This window comes from Heteronotia binoei, chromosome 4 (genome assembly GCF_032191835.1).
Source record: "Heteronotia binoei isolate CCM8104 ecotype False Entrance Well chromosome 4, APGP_CSIRO_Hbin_v1, whole genome shotgun sequence".
Classification (NCBI taxonomy): Eukaryota; Metazoa; Chordata; class Lepidosauria; order Squamata; family Gekkonidae; genus Heteronotia; species Heteronotia binoei.
This window is the reverse complement of record NC_083226.1, coordinates 88,631,484-88,652,048: the sequence shown is the minus strand read 5'-3', so window position 1 is coordinate 88,652,048 and position 20,565 is coordinate 88,631,484. Positions and strand designations below refer to the sequence as shown.

General features: G+C 45.4%; 1 protein-coding gene across 1 annotated transcript in view; it reads left to right on the top strand.

Annotated features, from left to right (window-relative positions):
• SLC27A6 (solute carrier family 27 member 6) overlaps nt 1-20,565 on the top strand; it is a 66,237-nt gene that overhangs the window by 22,152 nt on the left and 23,520 nt on the right. The window contains exon 5 of the mRNA XM_060235518.1: nt 8,771-8,965. Within this exon, the coding sequence (XP_060091501.1) occupies nt 8,771-8,965 (195 nt within the window). The remainder of the gene's footprint in view (nt 1-8,770; nt 8,966-20,565) is intronic.

Genomic DNA, 20,565 nt, shown 5'->3' with positions numbered 1-20,565 from the left:
GCAAAATGGAACAAGTGGATGTGTATTCTTGTGTATCATTATATACTTGAATGTTATTCTGGCATGCTTTTACCTTGGTTTTCCCCAATAAATTTTAATTATTCTACTGAATTCTTGTATCTTCAATCAAAATGTAAGAATCTCTTCACTTTGTGAAAAGCTCCTTAAAGAAGTGTGTTGGTTTCTCTGCAGGTTTTTGAATGTTAAAACCTGAACTAGCAGCGTCTGCAGAGATGAGAAGTAAGGATGGCAGCGGAGCAGTTTCCTTTGTTTCCTGTGCTTGACTATTTTGTGTGACTGAGTCCAGTTTGGTAACTGGGCTCATTCACACAAGAAACATGCTTTTCTGGCATATGAATACAGACCATACAAGATAACAGTGGCTGGCCCTGTTGTCCACATTTTTTGATTTGTTTGTGGAAGCCATGTTGCCCAGCTGTTGTCATTTCAATATGATTTTCAGGGTATTGTTAAGGTGCCTTCAGGGTATTTCCAGAACACATCATGATGCATGCAGATTTGCAACTTGGCTATGCATTCCTGTTTCCTGACGTGACTCTGCTTATTTCATCCCAAGTCTTTCTCTTTGATTCTAACCTCAACATATCTCCTGTCTCAAAATGTGTTTGAATTGCTCTAGGATCACTTGTACACTATGAAGGCTGGAAACACTGCAGCAGCTATTTAAAAAAAAAATCTGGCTCCTTATGTGAGTTATTTAGAATCAACAAATCTTTCTTTTGTCCATGAAAAGTAAAAAATGGAAACAAAGTTTACCTGCATGCTAAATTGGTCACTAGAGAGTTTCAATTTTTGTAGGCTATGAATGTGCCATTCAAACTGAGTTCGGTTATTTCCCCTTCCTTTGTTCGTTACTGAACAAAAGGTCACAATAAAAGTCTCTTTGTTTTTGTGTTTAGTCTGGTGTTACCAAGATTTACATTTGAATACCGAAGTACTCAGTGACCTCACTCAGTAAAGGGAACTGAAGGGGACCAGCTAACATGTTAATTTGAGAGTTTCATTGAGGCAAGCAATCCTTCATAAAGTAAACCTCAACGAAGTCTATCTTAGTTACAAATAAGCAAAATGATATAGTTAGAGCAAGAATACAATGCTGCGCTTACCTGCTTCCACAATGATAGTCTGGTTTACTTTAAGTTAGTTGTGATTACTACATTTGATCTTAAGCCAAAAGGTCAACAAGCAATAGAAGTTGTGATTACATACCATTAAACATGTTTGTCACAACTGATTTTAGCTTCATTTGTTTCAATGGAATTTAGCAAAATGAAGCTTTAGCTGAATTAGGGCTCATGAGTTTTTGAAGAAATTTTAAGAATTATTGAGTGTTTAGTACAATCAAAACTGTATTATCTATGAAGCTGCCATGAACTGAATTAGATCATTATTTCTATGTCGCCTCTCCAGAGACATGAGGTAGCTTACAATCATAGCCTTCTATACCTTAATACTGTTTGCTTTGTATGAAGGCAGATCTCCAGGGTCTTGATACTTAACCTATTTTCATTTAAAAACAGCATCAGAGAAGCCCATTTTGGATCAAGACCATGGCATGACAGGGAAGTTCCTTCTCCTTCAACCATTATCTAGATCTGTCTATCCATCCATTAGCCCCCAGCTGTCATGGGTCAGTAAGGGCTCAGAGAGGACTCCTCAGAAGAAGAGGAGCTATGTGCAAGCCAGCTCTGAAGCCAGCAAGCAGAAAGATGAACTGCAGGCTTGTCAAGATTCACAGTCAACTGCTGGTGCAGGGTCACCAACACCACCAGCCCTGATTCACCAGGTGAAACTAAGTTAATTGTTCCCAACCCTCCAGTATTATCCACACCCTTTGAGCACCACAGACAGAAGGTTTGAGCAGAACTACAGGAGAGATCACAAAGTGCTTGCCTCCTGGTGGAATGCACACGCTCTGAAGAGTAGCAGCCTCGGCTCGCCCCTCTCCGGACAAGAAAAGAGATTAGGACTGAAAGATAAGTAAATATTGAAGTTTTGGGGTCATAATATTTGGCAGTGAAGCTAGAGAGTCAAAGAAGTTAAAGGCGTGCTCAGAAGACAGCTAGCACTGAGAAAAAGGGAGTATTTTGGAAAACAGATAAGAACCGGAGGCAGTGATTAGCACCGTTAAAATGGCTGCCATTACAGTGAAACAGCTTTCCGAACAGATAGCACAGTTTCAAGCTTTAATGATGCATTCTCAGAACAAAATAGAGGAGACTGTTGCTGAAATTAAAAATGAAGTTAGCCGGATAAACAAGGATCTGCAAGATATTAGGCAGCTGGCCAACAAAGCTGATAAGGCAGCGTCAACAAATCAGAAGGAAATAGTTTATTTAAAGGGGCAGATTAAAAGCCTCTCCGACAGAGCAAGAAGGGCAAACCTTATCATTCATGGTATTTCAGAAGACATTGACTCATGACACTTGGAAGATGGGATAATAAATTGGCTCTCAGAACAGCAAACAGGTGTTATGATTAATGCTGACCAGGTCGAGAGAGTCCATAGGCTTAGATCTAGAAGGTCAGGAGGATCTCCGAGACCAGTAATAGTCAAATTCACAAGAGAAAAAGTGCAGCAGCAAGTCTTTTTGGCTTTTAAGAAGAAGAGGGCGCTGGAATTTAAAGGGAAAAGGGTATATGTGAGACAAGACTTTTGCAGTGAAACACTGGAAGAAAAAAGACAAATGAAGCCATTTGCCGATAAACTCTTTCAGAACAAGATATTGTTTACATGGGCTTACCCAGCCACTATTGTGATCTACAAAGAAGGCAAAAGACTCACAGCAAGGAACCCAGCTGAAGCAAGGAAACTCTTGGAGAAGATGGGTCTGGACCCAGGAGAAACAGGAACTCAACCAGAGGAAGAGCTTAATGTCGACGAACCAGAGGAGGGGCCTTCTACACATCAGGAGAAACGACAGAGGACGAGACTATAAGACGTTCAAGGAAAAGGAGGAGCTTCAAAAAAAAAAAAGGGAAGTACCCCACAAATAAGAGGGAGGGAATATCACGGTCTTAAGTGAAGGAAGGAAATAATAAAAGATCCAGGAGGGGGGGGAGGTGTGCCCACCTAAAGGTATAGGGAGGGTGGAGAGATCAACCCAAAAGTGAGCCCTATACCAGAAGAGGGGAGGGGGGATGATGGGGAAGAGTGGGGGGAAAGGGTGTGGGAGGGGGGAAGGGAGAAAGGGGAGAGGCAGAACAGACTTTGTTATCCAGCCAGGGAAGGGAAAGGAGGTGAATGATTATGGCTAAAACTTTGAAAATGCTCTCACTGAATGTCAACGGACTAAGTTCAGACCTGAAAAGATATAGATTAACAAGAATGGCAAAACAACACAATATAGATATCGTGTATTTACAGGAAACACATAAGGCAAAGGATGATATTAAACCGTTGATTAAACACCCAGGATGGAAAGTATTGGCTGAAGCAAGAAGTAGAACTAAGACGAGAGGAATAGCAATTTTAGTACACACAAGGATCGATATTAGGATACTAGATCTCATTAGTGATAGGGAAGGGAGATATTTGTTTATCAAAGGTAGGTTTCAAAATAGAGTAAAAACGCTTATAAATATATATGCCCCAAATACAGGACAGAGGAGATTTTTGAATAAAGTTATGCAAAAAGTTCAGAAATTCTCAGAGGGAGAAGTTATTATAGCAGGAGACTTTAACATAGATATGACCAAGGAGAAGGAGGCTAGGTGGAAAAGGAATTTGGTAGAAGCGCATGAGGCCTTAGGCTTGGTTCCAAAGCCGACACATTTATCAAGTAGACACAAGACAGCTTCTTGTATAGATTATATATTTCTTAAAAAATCAAATAATTGGGAGGTGAGGAAAGTAACAACCCATCCAATATGGATCTCAGATCATGCTCCACTAACTATAGAACTGGTGATAAAAAACGAACAAATTAGAAGGACTTGGAGATTTAACAGTATGGTCTTATTAAAAAAAGAAAATAGACAATATATGGAAAATCAAGTAAAACAATATTTTAGAGAAAATAAGGGAACAGTGGCCACAAATATCTTGTAGGAAGCAGCAAAAGCAGTGTTAAGAGGTCATTGTATGATGAAGGAGAAAGAAATAAAAAAAGAATGGTATGCTAACAAGACACAGAAACTCCAGGAATTAGGCGCACTGCAGAGCAGTCAAGGTATTAGATTCTGCCCTGATAGGAAAAAAAAGATCGATGAAATTAGGAAACAATTGGACTTTATGGATTCGAGGGCATTATGGAAAAAACAAACCATGGTAAGAAATGAGTTTCAAAGAGATTCAATAAACTCCGTTAGGAGACTGGCTAATTATCTCAAGACTAGGAAAGAAAAGCAAAAGGTGGAAAGTATTAAGATACAAGGAAAGGTCACGCAGAACCCGAGAGAAATTAGGCAAGTGTTTCAAGAATTCTACAAAGAGTTATACGCTAGGAGGGATATAACAGAACATATTGAAGAAAGTGGAGAAGTGTTGGGAGATACAGATAGAGAGAGTTTGGAGAAGGAAATAACAGTTCAAGAAATAGAGGAAGTTGTGAACAATTTAAAAGTGGGTAAATCCCTAGGGCCTGACGGCTTTACTGTGGATTTTTATAAGGAGATGAAGGAGTTACTGATCCCCGAATTACAACAAGTGTTTAATGCTATATTGAAGGGAGGGAAAGCTCCCGACTCTTGGAGAATGGCTGAAATAACCGTAATATTAAAACCCCAGAAGGATCCTCGGGAAGTGGGTTCATATAGACCAATAAGTTTACTTAACCAGGACTACAAAATTTTCGCTAAAGTTTTAGCAAATAGGTTAAGGAACATATTACCTCATATAATAAAAGAGGATCAATATGGCTTTGTAAAGAATAGGAGTATTGCACATCCTATAAGGAATATATTTAATGTATTGTACCATAAACGTCCTGGGCAACTTGCTTTACTTAAATTAGATGTATACAAGGCATTTGATACGCTGTCCCATGAATTCTTATGGTCCATAATGAAGAAGTGTGGGATTGGGCCACTATTCTTAAAAGCCATTCAAGAGGTCTATAGGGAGGGGTCAGCAGTGGTAAGAGTAAACAACGAACATACGGATCAGCTCCCAATTGAGAGAGGTGTGAGGCAGGGGTGTCCACTTTCCCCATCCCTGTTTATAATGGCGATAGAGCAACTAGCAGAAAGGATTAGGAATTCAGGGAGAATAGAAGGCTGTAGAATAGGAAAGGAGGAAATAAAAATCAATCTATTTGCAGATGACATAATCATGACAATATCTAACCCGAAAGAAGCCATTAGGGAAACGAAAATTATTTTAGAAGATTTTGAAGCAGTATCAGGTTTAAGAATAAATATGGGAAAGTCTGAAATAATGTACTTTAATGTTGGTTTGGAAGAAAGGAAAGAGATTAATAGGATAACTAATATGGGGATGGGAGTTAAGAAATTTAAATATCTAGGGATAGAAATTTATAAAAATATTAACAGGATAGTGGAGGGAAATTATAATAAAATCTGGGAGAAAATAGAGAGGGATATGCAGCAGTGGGGGAAAAGGACGATGAGCCTGACCACTAGAATAAAGAGTGTATCGATGTTTTGGATGCCAAGGTTGTCGTACCTTTTTCAAACGATACCATTGGAGTTAGATAAGCAAAAAATGACTAACTGGAACACTAAAATAAGGGAATGGATATTTGGTAGTAGGAAACTTAGATTTCCAAAAAAATTGGCATACAATCATAAATCAGAACTTGGATGGGGAGTCCCAGATATAGTCAATTATTATGAAGCATTTCAGCTTAAAGCATTATTAGAAATAGAGAAGGAAGGGGACCAGAAATGGATAAGGTTTGAGAATGAAGCTAATAATGGGGTAGGAAAACATGGCATCTTTACGAACATGGGGGCGAAGGAACTTAATTTAAACGTGGGACCAAGGAAAAATGGGCTAAATGTTTGGAAGAAATGGCAACCGAAATGGCTGAATCGGGTATCTAGATGGACGCCATTAGAAATGTTGATGGAAGGAGACAAGGAGCATAGGTGGAGCGAACTACTTAAGGCTAAAGGATTTAGAAGGGTAGAAGATTTGTTAATACTAGATAAGTTAAAACCATTACATGAATTTCAAGAAGTCGTAGGAATACAATACTGGCTTAAGGCTACAGGATTGTATACTAAAGTTAAGAAGGAAGTGGAGAAGAGTAACTTAAATGAAGAAGAACCTATGGAAAAGTTTTATAAATTAATGGGTAAAACAAAAAAAGGATTAGTAGGCATCCTATATAGGAGCATGAATTTAGGTAACGAAGGAGCAATAAGCTACCTTCAACGGTCATGGAGTTTAGAAGGCCAAATAACGAAACGAACAGGGGAGAAGATAATGGAAGGTTTAAAAAAAGTTAAGATACATAAGGTTAGAGAAATGGAATTGAAATTTTTCACTAAATGGTATAGAACTCCGGCTACTTTAGCCAATATGTTTCCTGGGTTGAGCCCTAAGTGTTGGCACTGTAAGAAAGAAAAGGGATGGTATTCCCACATGTGGTGGGAGTGTCCTGAGGCCAAGAAACTATGGGATATAGTAGTGGGAATGATAAAGAAATTCTTTCAGGTAGAGCCGAGAATTAACTTTGAACTAATGCAGATGAGTTTATTAGGGAATGAAAAAATAGGGAAGAACAACCAACATTTACTAAAAGCAATGATATCAGCGGGTAAAGCGGTAATAGCGGCAGGATGGAAGGATAAAAGTAAATGGAAGGAAAGTACTTGGCATAACTATCTCTTTGATTTTGTCCAGTCAGATATAGCCGCTATAATGTTGCAAGAAGAATCATGGGAAGAAAGAAGATCAAGAATTAAAGAAAAGTGGCTGACGTATCTGAAATGGGCGAAGGAAGAAAGGAGAGTCGACATTCAGTGGAAGCTTCGAGTCCTTTGTCCCTGGCTGGAAGAAGAAAAGGATGTATAGACTAAGGGGGGGTGGGTTGGGGGTAAATGTAAAATGGATATCAAAAACCATGCAGAGAAACGGATAATGTATTAATAATAAAAATATACATATTAAAAAAAAGTGCTTGCCTTCTGACCTGATGCCAGCTGCTTGAGTAGTTGCAGAATTACTCCTGAGCAGCTGGCTGCAAGTTTGACCCTTAGAAACATGCCTATAAAAACCAGCAGACGGAGGCTGCTGGCATGGAAGCAACAAATCATTCTGCTGTTGACTCTGTGACTATTGTATCAGACCCTGTCTGGCTTGTGTGATTTTGGATTGGCTCCTGACATCATCCCTTGATCCCTGCTTGTGAGGTATCTTTGGGCTGTCTGACTATGCCTTTTGGACCACCCCCGCCCCCCGGTAATGTCTTTCTCAGCTCTTGACTCTGAAACTGGACTCTCAAATCAGCTTCTTGTATTTAGACTCTCACTACTTAGAAGAATGTGCATGGCTCTGCCTGCCTTGTGGTATCAGGTAGGGGAAACGTCTGGCAATGCATTTTCTCTAATAGGCATGTTACTCATGAAGACCAGTTACTCTGCAGCTGCTTGGGGAAATAATTAAACTACCCTATTCTAGCATTCGGCTTCAGTTCAATTCACCTCTCCCTCCCCACACTTGTTTTAAATGAAGTTGAATTTGTTAGGAAATTTGATATCTTCTCATCTGATCTCTTGTGCATATGATCTTTTTAGTTGAAGTTGGCAGGAATTTGACCTAAAGCATAGAGTATGTCTGTCTCTGAGTATGATTCCTTTCCATTAAAATACTTTAAGGACCAGATGTTATGTTTTTCCATGCAGCCAGGTTTGTCTTGGTACCCACAAAATGAATTATTGGTGAAGTGAATGAAGTCTGCTTGTACTGAGACACAGAATGAAGCTTCATATGCAAATTTAGCTGTAATTTAATATTATGAAAATGGACCTACATTTTACAGCTGATACAGCTGTTTGTATGAGAGCTCAAAGTGATATGATGATAGAAGCATCCTTGCCTTTTCTATGTATGCATTCATCTTTTTGTTCCAGCGTCACTGGGTTTTTAACTACAACTTGTAAAACTTATTTACTGGAAATAAAAATTGAATGACTATATACATAACAACTAATAATGTCCCTGTCATATTCTGTCTAACACTATGATATAAACTATTGTCTCTCTCCAACATTACTTGTTAGAAGATAGAGCTCCTCAGATTTCAATATGGATGGATGGAAAAGCAGAGTGTAATGCAGGATGAGACTCTAGTTTCTGTTCTGTAATTATAGTAAGATGGACATTCAGAGAAGGCTGAGAGGGAAAACACAATACAAGAACTCATGGGCACTCAATGAAATTGCTGAGCAGTTGGGTTAGGACATAGAAAAGGAAGTACTTCTTCACCCAAAGGGTGACTAACATGCGGAATTCACTGCCACAGGAGGTGGTAGTGGCTACAAGCATAGCCAGCTTCAAGAGGGGCTTGGATAAACATATGGAGCAGAGGTCCATCAGTGGCTGTTAGCCACAACATATTGTTGGAACTCTCTATCTGGGGCAGTGATGTTCTGTATTCTTGGTGCTTAAGGGGGTTTCTAGTGTCCTGGTCTCACTGATGGACCTCCTGATGGTACCTGGCTTTTTGGCCAATGTATGACACAGAGTGTTGGCCTGATCCAACATCGTTTTTCTTATGTTCTTAAAATAAAGATGTAATGGGTTCATTTTAACTATCTGATCTTTTTAAATTCCTTACAGAAAGAAGAAGAAAAACATCACAAAGTTTCCCTTGCAGTTGGAAATGGAATAAGGCCTGATGTCTGGAAAGAGTTTTTACTCCGATTTGGCAACATTAAAATATGTGAATTGTATGGTGCAACTGAAGGAACAATTTGTTTCATGAATCACACAGGCAAAGTGGGATCCGTGGGCCGAACCAATTTATTTTATCAGGTAATTATTTATATGTGAAGGAGTGCCATATTGCGTACATAGTTCAGTCAGCAAATCTGGTGTAATGTATTTATTTTATTTTATTCGATTTATATCCCGTCCTACCCCACCGAGGTACTCAGAGATGAGACGTGCTGAAGGCAACATGCTTTACTGGACGGTACCTCACAGAGAGGGAACACGCGGGCCGGGACCCGCCTTATATACATTATACCTGGAACAACCCCCCAGCTGGCCAGCCCAATCCTGGCCTGTCAAACTTCCCGCCACAGATCTTGATAGGCGGAGTCTTTTCCCGCGCTGCGCAGGGCGACCAAGGGACTTCCCCTGGTCGCCGTTGCTGCATGGCCGCACAGTGCTTCCATCAAGCACAAGACACTACACTCCTCCCCCCCCGGTTTAAGTTACATAATCTTTCAAATAGGCAGGCATCCTGCGCTCCCGGGTGGATCACCTCGGGGTGGCTATCGGCTCGGAAACGGCCCCTGGAGATGTGGTCTCTTCTTGGGGGTTGGTCCCCGATGGCTGGCGGGCCGGCTCTCGCAGTGGGTCCGGATCGGCCGGTCCCGGGGGGTCGTATGCCGGCAGGCTCGGCTCTGGAGGGGCTGCTTCTTGGGGTTCCACCATTGGCTCCCCCCTGCTCATCTCTTCCCCCGCTTCTGGTGGTTCCTCCGGCAAGGTGCGGCGGCGTAGCTGGTCGATGTGCCTTCTCAGTACCTGGCCCCCCTCGGTCGCTACCTCGTACGATCGGGACCCCGTTACCCTAAGGACCCGGCCTACTACCCAGTCCGGGCCGCTTGCGAAGTTCTTCGCATACACTGGATCACCCGGAAAGAACCCCCGCACCACTTCCCTGACTTCTGGGGAGCTGCGGACATTGGTGTCTCTGTCCGGGTGTAGCCTGTCCAGCCTGGTTGTTAATTTCCTCCCCATGAGTAGCTCGGCAGGGCTGTACCCTGTTGTTGGGCTGGGGGTGATCCCGTTATGGAACAGGAAGGCTGCGAGGCAGTGGTCCCAGTCCCCTTGGACAATGTGACCCAGAGCCTCTTTAGTGGTTCGTACCATACGTTCGGCCTGGCCGTTAGTGGCCAGATGGAAGGGGGCGGACCTAATGTGTGTTATGAGGTACCTCCCAATGAACTCCCGGAATTCCCGGGAGGTGAATGCGGTGCCGTTGTCTGTAACCAGGGTATCGGGGATCCCGTGCGTGCAGAAAACCCTCCGCAAGGCCCTGATGGCCGCTGCTGTAGAGGTGGACGCTACCGGAATCACCTCTAGCCATTTTGTGTAGGCGTCGACCAGAATGAAGAAAATTTGACCCTGGTACGGCCCGGCGAAATCTAGGTGGAGGTGGGACCACGGCCAGTGGTTGGACTGCCATCGGTGTACTGGTGCTGAGGGCGGGTCTGGCCTGGACTCTTGGCATGGTTGGCACCTTCTCACCCACCCCTCTATCTCCTTGTCCATGCTTGGCCACCATACATAGCTCCGGGCCTGGGCTTTCATCCTCACTATCCCTGGGTGGGTTTCGTGAAGAGGTTCTACTGTTTGCGCATGGGGGGGGGGGACCACCACCCTGCTGCCCCAGGGTATGCATCCCTTGTGAGTGGACAGTTCATCTCTGCGCGATGCAAATGGCCGGAACTCACTGTCTACCTTGCCCGTGGGCCACCCCCTTCCCACCCAGTCTAAAACCCGAGCGAGGATCCGGTCCCTGCCTGTTGCCTTAGCTACCTCCGCAGCGTGGAGGGGGCGCTCGGGCAGGGACTCTAGGAGCATCACCATGTGGGCCAGGGCGGGGTCTGGGTCCGTTGAGGGAAGCGGCAGGTGGGTGAGGGCGTCCACGTGCCCCATTGCTTTGCCCGGGCGGTGCACTAGGATGTAGGTATAAGAGTTCAGGAATTGGTTCCACCTTAGGACTCTTTGGGACAATATTTGGGGGATCTGACGATCAGGGGCGAGGAGGCCCAGGAGTGGCTTGTGGTCAGTGGCGATGGTGAAGTGTCTACCATACAGGTAGTCATTGAATTTGTGTACCCCCGCCACTATTGCTAACGCCTCCTTATTGATTTGCACGTAGTTGCACTCCGCAGGGGTCAGGGTCCTCGAATAGTATGCCACCGGAACCTCCCTCCCGTCCGGGAGTTGGTGCCCCAGAACGGCGCCCACTCCGTACAGGGAAGCATCGCAAGCCAGGATCAGCGGCAGGCCCTCATCGAAGTGGTGCAGCACTGCATTCGAGACCAGGAGGTCTTTCACCGCTTGGAACGCTGCGGCTTGGCATTTGCCTTAAACCCACGGGGCTTGTTTGTCCAGCAACCTGTGCAGCGGTTCCACCACAGCAGCTTTGTGGGGCAGGAACGAATTATAAAAGTTCAACAAGCCCAAAAAACTCTGTAGCTCCGCCTTGCACATGGGGGGAGGGGCCTGGACAATGGCCCTGATCTTGTCCTCCGTCGGGTGAATTCCCGCCGCGTCCACGGCAAATCCCGGGAATTCTACCCGTGGAACTCCTAACAAGCATTTTTCTTTCTTTACTTTCAGTCCCGCTGCTTGGAAACGGCGGAGTACCTCTCGCAGGCGGCTGCTGAACTCTCCTGCGTCTGGGGCGGCAATTAAAACATCGCCAAAAAAAGGCTGTACTCCGGGGATCCCTTTAAGGAGAGAGTCCATTATGCTCTGGAAGATCCCCGGAGCTACGCTAACCCCAAACTGTAACCTTCTAACCCTAAAGGCCCCCCTGTGGGTCACTATAGTCTGTGCCTCCACTGTCTTGGCGTCGACCGGTAGTTGCTGGTACGCTTGAGCCAAGTCCAGCTTCCCAAAAACCCGGGACCCAGCCAGAGCCGCTAGGATGTGGCTGACCACCGGGACGGAGTAGAGGTTGTCCTGGAGTGCTTTGTTTATCGTGCACTTGTAGTCAGCGCAAATTTTCACGTCCCCATTAAGTTTAACCGGCGTTACTATGGGGGTTTCCCAGGCTGCCACTGGTTCTAAGAAGCCCTGGGCTGTGAGGCGGTCCAGTTCTGCCTCTATCTTCGGCTTTAAGGCGAACGGGACACGCCTCGCCTTGAGCCGGATCGGTCTGACCATGGGGTCGATCGGTAGGGTGATGTGTGAACCCTTGTAACTCCCCAGGAACCCGTCGAAAACCGCTGGGAACTCCCGGCAGACGTCATCGAAACTACTAGCCTGCACGTGCTCCACCCCCACTAACTGGATCCCTAGTGGTTGGAACCAGGCCAGCCCCAATAGGGTGGTAAGTTGGCGCTTGTCCACCAGAATGTCCAGGGGTCCCCTGAAGTTCCCTCTCTCGAGTCGCACCCGGGCCCAGCCCACAATGTGTACCAGGTTCTTTTGGAAATCCCTCAGAACGAAGTCAGCCGGCCTCAGTTGGAGGCAGCGGCGGGGACATAGTTTCCTTAGGGTTTCCTCTGAAATAATGGAAATGGAGGAACCCGAGTCCACCTCCATAAGAAAGGGGGTGCCCTCAACGAGGACCGACATTTTGACCTTGTTGGGGGCAGAGAGGGGCAATACCTGTAGGCTGGTTGACGCCGTTGTGTGGGCTTCAGTGGAGTCATGGTGGGTGGTCGTTCGCCTGCGGCTGATTTTAGCCCGGCAAGCCCGCGCTATGTGGCCTGTTTTTCCACAACTTCGGCAGTCCGTGTTGCGGTATGGGCAGTCCCGCCGCTCGTGGGGGTCTCCGCAACTGGCACATTTGATTGTGGTGGGTCTTTCCGTCGCTTGCTGTCTCGTGGGGGCCCGTGGTTCCGTTCCTTGTGGCCGCCGGAGCTGGAAAGCCTCTTCGTCCTCCGGGCTGCCGGGCGCCATCTCCTCCTGGTGGACGGCCTCGCCACGTGGGTGGCTGTATGCCTTGGTGGCTCTCTCGAAGGCTGTCGCCTCGTTGAAGGCTTGTTGGAGGGTGAGCTCTTCCTTGGCGAAGAGCTTCTGCTGCAGCCTTTCGTCTCAGAGGCCCCAGATGAATCGGTCTCTCAGGGCCTCCTCCTGCTTATCGAAACTGCAGTTCCCTGCGATCTGCCGGAGAGCGGCCAGGTAGACTGCTGCCGTTTCCCCGGGCTTCTGATCCCTCTTGTGGAAGAGGAATCAGCGAGCTACAATGGACGGTTGGGGCGAGAAATGCCCTGTGAGGAGTCTGACGACCTCCCCGTATGTCCTCTCAGTGAGCTTCGCGGCGGCAGAGAGACCACATGCGATCTCGAAGGTTGCCTCCCCGCAGACGCTCAACAGGACGTCCCTCATGTGGTTGTCGTCCGTGATCATGTTGGCCCGCAGGTAGCACTCAACCCGTTCGGTGTAGGTCTCCCATCGTTCGGGGTGGTCAGGATTGAACTCAGCAAGATGGCCCGTTGTTACTCTAGAGTTTGCCATTGTGGCGGCGGGCATCTCAGTTTCTTGAGGCCCTGCGCCTTTCTCGTCTCCAGCCAGGTCAGGTTCCACTCGGGGAAGCCTTCCTAGCTAGATCCCATCCTCGTCGCCAGTGTAATGTACTCAGAGATAAGACGTGCTGAAGGCAACATGCTTTACTGGATGGTACATCACAGAGAGGGAACACGTGGGCCGGGACCCGCCTTATATATATTATACCCGGAACAACCCCCCAGCTGGCCAGCCCAATCCTGGCCTGTCAAACTTCCTGCCACAGATCTTGATAGGCGGTGTCTTTTCCCGCGCTGCGCAGGGCGACCAAGGGACTTCCCCTGGTCGCCATTGCTGCATGGCCGCGCGGTGCTTCCACCAAGCACAAGATACTACATCTGGTATGACTCTCTCAAACAGAAACTACAAAATCAAGTTCTGAACTTTCTAAATTGCTAGCACAGTGTCTTCAACCCATGGGTTTTGGACCCTCAGGTGAGTCATGAACCTCCATGATGTCTTGGTTGTTAATTTTTGTTGTATTGTGGAGAGGAGTAAGAAGAGTTCACCCAGCAGTGGAGAAGTTTCTTTGTTTGTTCTTAGCACACGCAGGTTCAGAGACACCACCTTTACCTTCTCTTTCTTACTCTGGCCTGATATGGCTATTCCCTATTCTGGCCATTCCTTTAATTCTCCATTTGTGCTTGCATCAAACAAACCTCCCCCCTTTCCACAAGCAAGGTTGCATATCTGGCTCCTTCTCTTCCTCTGAGTTTCAGTGGATCCCATGCTGGCAACTGAGTATTTGTCATGCCCTGCCTCCTCAGGTGTCCTTCCTCCCGGTAGCTGGCTAGGCTCTCCCTCCTCGGGGTGGCAGCTAGGGCATCAGACTGGGTGGGGAGGGCAGGTTAACTTCACCCAGTCCGCCCTTTTGGTTGTCTGTCTGCTGAATGGCTCTTCTGGCTTCCCCTCTCTCTGACTTGTCTGCTTGCCTCCAGTCTCCAGCTCCACCGTCTCTCTACATCGGCCCCATCCTTGCTGCTTTCCCTCTTTATATCCCTCTCAGCCTCCCAGCTCGCTCACTCTGCACCCCTATATGAGGCCAGATGCCCAGATGGCTACGCCTCTTCCTGCCCCTGTCCCGCAGTCTCTTCCTTGTGACAGGCCCTGTGGGTCTGCCATGATCCAGGAGGCATTTATGTGCTTCATGCTGGCATCAAGGGTTACTTCTGGGGGCTGTTGGGATGACCAGGTGGGTTGGTGGGGTTCTCACTCCTCTCCCCAGCTGCTTTCTCCCCCATGCTATTGGGTGAAATTCCCCAATGCTGTTGAGCAATTGGGCGAAATTCTGCCCAGACCCAGGGCCTGGCTTGGCAGCCTGGGGCGGTAGTCTCCTGGTGTCATAGCAGCTCCTCTTCAGCTGGCAGGCTGTCTGGCCCAGTAGATCTCTTGGGGGCCTGTTGGAGCAGGGTGGCAGGGCTGCTGGGCTCCATCGGGAGGTGGGGGGGCTGTGGCACGAGTCTTGGCCAGTCCCATCCAGGACAGTATTAAAGGTGGGTTCTACATCTGAAAATTACAGGTGTGCATTTTTGGCTATTGAACATAGCCAATCCCAGATACCCCCCACCAGATTTTTTTTTTAAAATCTGGGGGGCGGGGGTGTCTTTTAAAGAAAGGTACCAGAAACTATGCTGAAATGTTGGTGCCTCTATCTCAAAAAGCAGCCCTCCCCAGGCCCCCGGATACCCCTAGATATATAGACATTGAGTATAATGTCAGCAAATCTGGTATGTATAATGTTTAAATCTGGTATGTAAAATGTATAATGGAGTGGGGGAAATATCAGGATTTTGGGAAAAAACGGAATCCAGATACAGTATCAGAATTCAGGGGTTTCGTTTTTTTTAGGAATCTTGAATTTTTGGGGGTCCAATATCTCTGAATCAAAAAAATCCTCATTTTTTTTATGTGCTTCCCTACTGAAGATACTGAGCTAGTGGACAATACAAGTTATTCTTGTTAGATGATACATAAACAAATGTTCATGCTAATGTACATATTTGTTGCATAACCTAACAATGAAGAAAGCCTACACTTTTGGTGATCCATTGTACTTAAAAAAATTTCTGTGTCACAGCATTTCATAGAACACTTGCTTTGAGAGCACTGAATCCACTGCATACCTTCTTTATATCTGCTGAAAACTGTAAGCATGCTCATAAATCTGTATGTTGCTTTGTTTTTACACTTGCCTCGGAAGTGCCTCTCAGGAACTTGTTAGTTGTAAAACAGCACTATGACTCCTACAGAGAAGGAATTCCTGCACAGTAGCTTGTAGAAAGAAGGCTTTGTGTGGGAGCATAAATAGTTTGAGCAGAGAGCTCTCAGTGCCTCATTAGCATAGCGAGCAGTAAACAAGCCTAATTTATAACAGTGCATTGTGGTAAACTTTTAAAATATCTGATAACATCATGAGATTTCTACTGGATTAGCAGCTAACAGAATGAAACTATGGATGGCATGGCATAGCTAATCCTATCTACACTTACTGAGTTTTTTTTTACTTTGCTGTTTGGTGTGCATAAGCAGCATTGTAGTTACACTGAGGGTCTACTCTTCTGCGCCCTGGCAACTTCACATATCTAGCTAGATAAAGAGATAAAAGTGATGTGTCGTATTATGAGTGATGGATCACAGTCAGAATCCTATCTTTGAATACAGCTGGTTAATGGGGAGAGTTAGTAATCTTTGGCTGTCTATTGACACTTGTGTTTTAATTTAATAATCAGTCACATGAATACTCCTAGCTAGTGTGGGGGTAGGATAAATCTTGAGCTAACACAGGATTCCAAGTAAACTAACACTGGAGACATAATACTGGGATAGGATTGCTCTGTATGTAGGAATGCGTACCAAAAAAAGTTGTTGTTGTTTTTTAATCTGGATTTTATAGAGGCCATAATTATCAGTGTTCTAGATTACTCATGTCTCCCATATTGGTTTAGTGCTCAGATTTGGATTCAGCAAAGGGGCGGGATTAAAAAATTATTTGGGTAAATTATTCTCTATGGGGAAATATTTCCAGGGGCTAGAACGGGCAGATTTTTAATCAAATGATACCAAAATTGCAGCAGAGCTGCTTCTCCCTGATTACTAAAAGACCATCAAGTTTCAAGTGACTTGTACCAAGAAATCCAATTCTATGGGATCCTGAACAAGATGCCCCAGCCATCCTTCATTGGTTCCTGGGGGGAGGGAATTCCATTATTTTTTCCAGGTCAACAAACAGCCAAACATACAAGAGCAAGCAGCCACTGGCCAAAAGCCTCCCAGTGCAAAGAGAAGCAAAAGACTCCCAGTGCAAGCAGAAGCAACAAGCTCCACAAAACTAGTAGAACCAGAGAATCCCATTAGAACAACAGACCAGAGTGGCAAGCCCTACACATCCAATGTCAAATCAGGTAATCTAAGCCAAAACATCTGAAGCAAAGGAAGGGAGTTCAGCCCTGCATGACCTATGTCAAACCACAGAAGCCAAGAAGAACCCAAGGCCAAAGTTACAGTGTAAACCCAAGAGAACCAATGTCAAATGAGAGAATTCCAGCAGAAACAACTTGGAAAACTCCCTAGTGTGAGATCTCATTTGCCTGTGAGAGCTACCTCTCTCCACTCTCCTTCCTGTTGCCCACAAATTCTGCAAAAAGCACCCCCCCCCCTCAAACCTTGCTAGGCTTGATGCCTTAAAATGCCAGCCCCAGATATCCCTGGTACTGACCAAGAATCTGTAGTGAGTACCTGGATCTGGAATATACCAGGGGGGGGAATACTGGTAAGGTGTTTTTTGAATATATTTTCAGACCAGATATATCTGAGCACACATCCCTATCTGCAGGCCTTGAATTCATCAGAACCTCACAGGAACACAGCTCCTGAACCTTTTTGAGGGTTCTCCCTCCTCCTCCCCACCTACCTACCTTGCCCATTGAGGTGCAGCTGCATAACAATCCCTGGATGAGCTCCACCACCTATTTTTCTGCAAAACGACCCCTGCCTATCTGTATGTTTAGGGCCAGTCTAGACATTACAAAGTTCAGGGATCCCCATTCATACATAAAAAGCAATTTGGAAATATACATAACCCTAATTTGGATTAGGACCAAATAGGGAGGGGAGATGATGTTTAGCCTTTCAATCCCTTACAGTTTCTTTTAACTGTAAACCCTACACTGTTATCAGTGCTTCAAAGGGAAAATGAGAGGTTTTAAATAATCAAACGTTCCCCCCTTTAAAATGCTAATAATAGTGTTTCCCTCCCATTTGCTTAACAAACCACTGTACATTTTACATTTGAATCCTTTACAAGCAGGCCTTGGATTCAGGAGGATCTCACAGGACCTTTCTGATGGTTCCCCTGCTTCCTCCCCACCTATCTTGTCTATTGAATAGTAGGTGCAGCTGCATAACAATCCCTGGATTAGGAGAGCAGCCAGCCAGCAGCCATCAAGAGCTTTGCCACGCCCTCAGCAGCCCTCATTAACCCTGGAGAAATCTGTGCCACTGTTTCTCCACTTCTTATGTGATTTTGGGCAGCAGGTGGCTTGCTTGCCTTTGGACTGGGGGGGGGGGGCAGCCAAGGAGAGCCCCAGATGAGCGAGGGCTGCTTAGGCTGGCTGGATCTCTAGTCAGCCCAAGCAGGCCTCACTTGCCCGAGGCTCTCCTTTCTTGCATTGGGTTGCTTTTGGCTGGTGGGGGGCAGCATATGCTAATGTTATGCTAATGAGCTCCACCATCCATTTTTCTACAAAATGACTCCTGTTTACAAGTATTCTTTACAACACCCCTCCCACCTTTTGAAGAGGATAAATGGGCTGATATCTCCACTTCCATTCTACTGTGTCTGATGAGGGAAGTTTTGACTCTTGTAAGCTTGCACCCTGAAACTGTTGTTGGTCTCTAAGGTGTTGCTGAACTCAAATTTAATAAAACCAAGTGGTAGTTGAAGGCTTAAACAGCCTTTCCCTTTTTCTGTTATGGGCCTTGAGATAAAGAAGTAATTGTGTATATTGAAGAAAAGGCATACGCCGTAAAAGAAAGCCTCTGTGAAACTTTTAAAAATGGTACTTTTTTTGCAGCTTGAAGACTGTGTATTCAAAATGTATTGGTCCAATAGAAGGCTCTTTATTGTTTTGTCTCTCTGTGTCATGGGGGAATTGAAAAGAAACTACTTATCGCATCAGTAATACAATTAGCATTCTGGCAGTCTTCAATTCCTGTGGCACTGAACAAAGTCACCCTTCTAGTTTTCATTCTGGAGTCGTTCCCAGTTAATTGGTGCAATAAGTGACAAACTGTGGAAGACTAAAAGTGACATATGAGTAGAGTTCTATAGACATAGACTAAGTTTAACAAGTATTGCTATTTTGTACGACAGAATGAAATTTCAGACGCTCTGTGCATTAAATATTTCTTGTTGTTCAGTTGCACAGTTGAGTCCGACTCTTTGCAACCCTATGGACAAAGTCACGCCAGGCCCTCCTGTCTTCTACCATCCTCTGAAGTCTGCTCAAATTTGTGTTAGTTACATCAGTAACACTGTCCAGCCATCTCATCTTTTGCCATCCCCTTCTTCTTTTGCCTTCCATCTTTCCCAGCATCAGAGTCTTCTCCAGTTAGTGCTCCCTTCTCATTTGATGGCCAAAGTATTTGAGCTTCAGCTTCAGCATCTGACCTTCCAGGGAAAAGTCAGGGTTGTTTCCCTTAGGACTGACTTATTTGATCTTCTTGCAGTCCAGGGGACTCTCAAGATTCTTCTCCAGCACCACAGCTCAAAAGCATCTATTCTTCTGCACTTGGCCTTCCTTATGGTCCAACTCTCACAGCCATACATTACTACTGCATTAAATATGACCACTGTTAAATCTTCTAAGCTGCTAATGCTTACTGGTTTTGTCTTAATTGGGCTAGCACTGTAGGACTTCTCTATGGAAATAAATTGTGCCATAAGTTAGACTTAATAGTGAAATAGATATTGTTAAAATTAATTATTGACTACATTATCACAGCTCTGTAGTCAACAGTTAGTCATCTGATTATTGCCTTTCACCTCTAGGGGAGCAAGCCTAAGCAGGACTACTTCCAAGTAGATATTCTATACAGTAGACCTTTTGCCCCCATAGATGGAAGGAAGAGATGGACACAAGGGTTTTGGTAAACTAAGGGCCATTTTTTATTTATTGATTAACACAGCAAGGGTGATAAACATAACAAGCAGCATGGCAGGGCCAGAGGTTGAAACATCCCCTCCCTTGCTGCATGATGGGTGAGCCACTTTGCCCCTAGGTAGAGCCAACTCAATGGCTCATACCTGGCTGGCATAGCAAAAGGCTATGCCCTGGATTTCCAACCCCAGCCGCATGGCTGAAGGGATGGATCAATCCAGGCAAAGCCAAAGCAGTCTGCTTCATCACTTAACCCAGCCACACGCTCCAGGAAGGATTCAGTCAGATCCCCTCCCCCAAAATGGGGTGCTAATGGTGCTCACCGAGCTGCAAAATAATAACTAGGCCGAATTCTGCCACCTAAAAAGTGACCAGCCTTCCTTAAAACAGCCACAGCCCAGCCAATTCCACAATCCCTTCTGTAAGCAGTGCAGGGTAGGCGAAAAACACCTTGTCCATCAGCTAATACGGAAAAGGTGAAAAAATTCCTACCCGGTCCCCAAGAAACAAGGGCGACCTGCTTCCACTCGCACTGCCTAAAGGGTGGGAGGGCGAGCCGAGCGTGAGGCAAGGAATGAAGAGAGCGGGAACAAAGTCAGCTGTTACTACATGCCAGCTCCATCCCCTGCTTTGTCTCCAGGGTGCCCTGCAGTTTTCTCTTACATGGAGGCAAAAATGGCCCGACAGCATGGCTGTTCAGCCTGCCGCCAGGAAGGAGCCGAATTTATTCAATAAGGCTTATTCCTAGGAAAGTGTGAAAACTACAGCCTAATTTACATGTTCAGTAGTTACCACAAGCAGGTATGCATAGAAGCTATATATGTAATACGATATATGACCAGCTATCCAGAGAAAAATTATTTGCTTATCATCACACACTGAGTTCCTTGTTGATTTAGCATTTATCTATAGTCTTTTCTCAGGAGAAGTTGCATGACTGAGGGTTAAGATTAAAAACTGTGTTGGCAAAGATGGAAATGAGGCAAATCAGTACCTTAATTA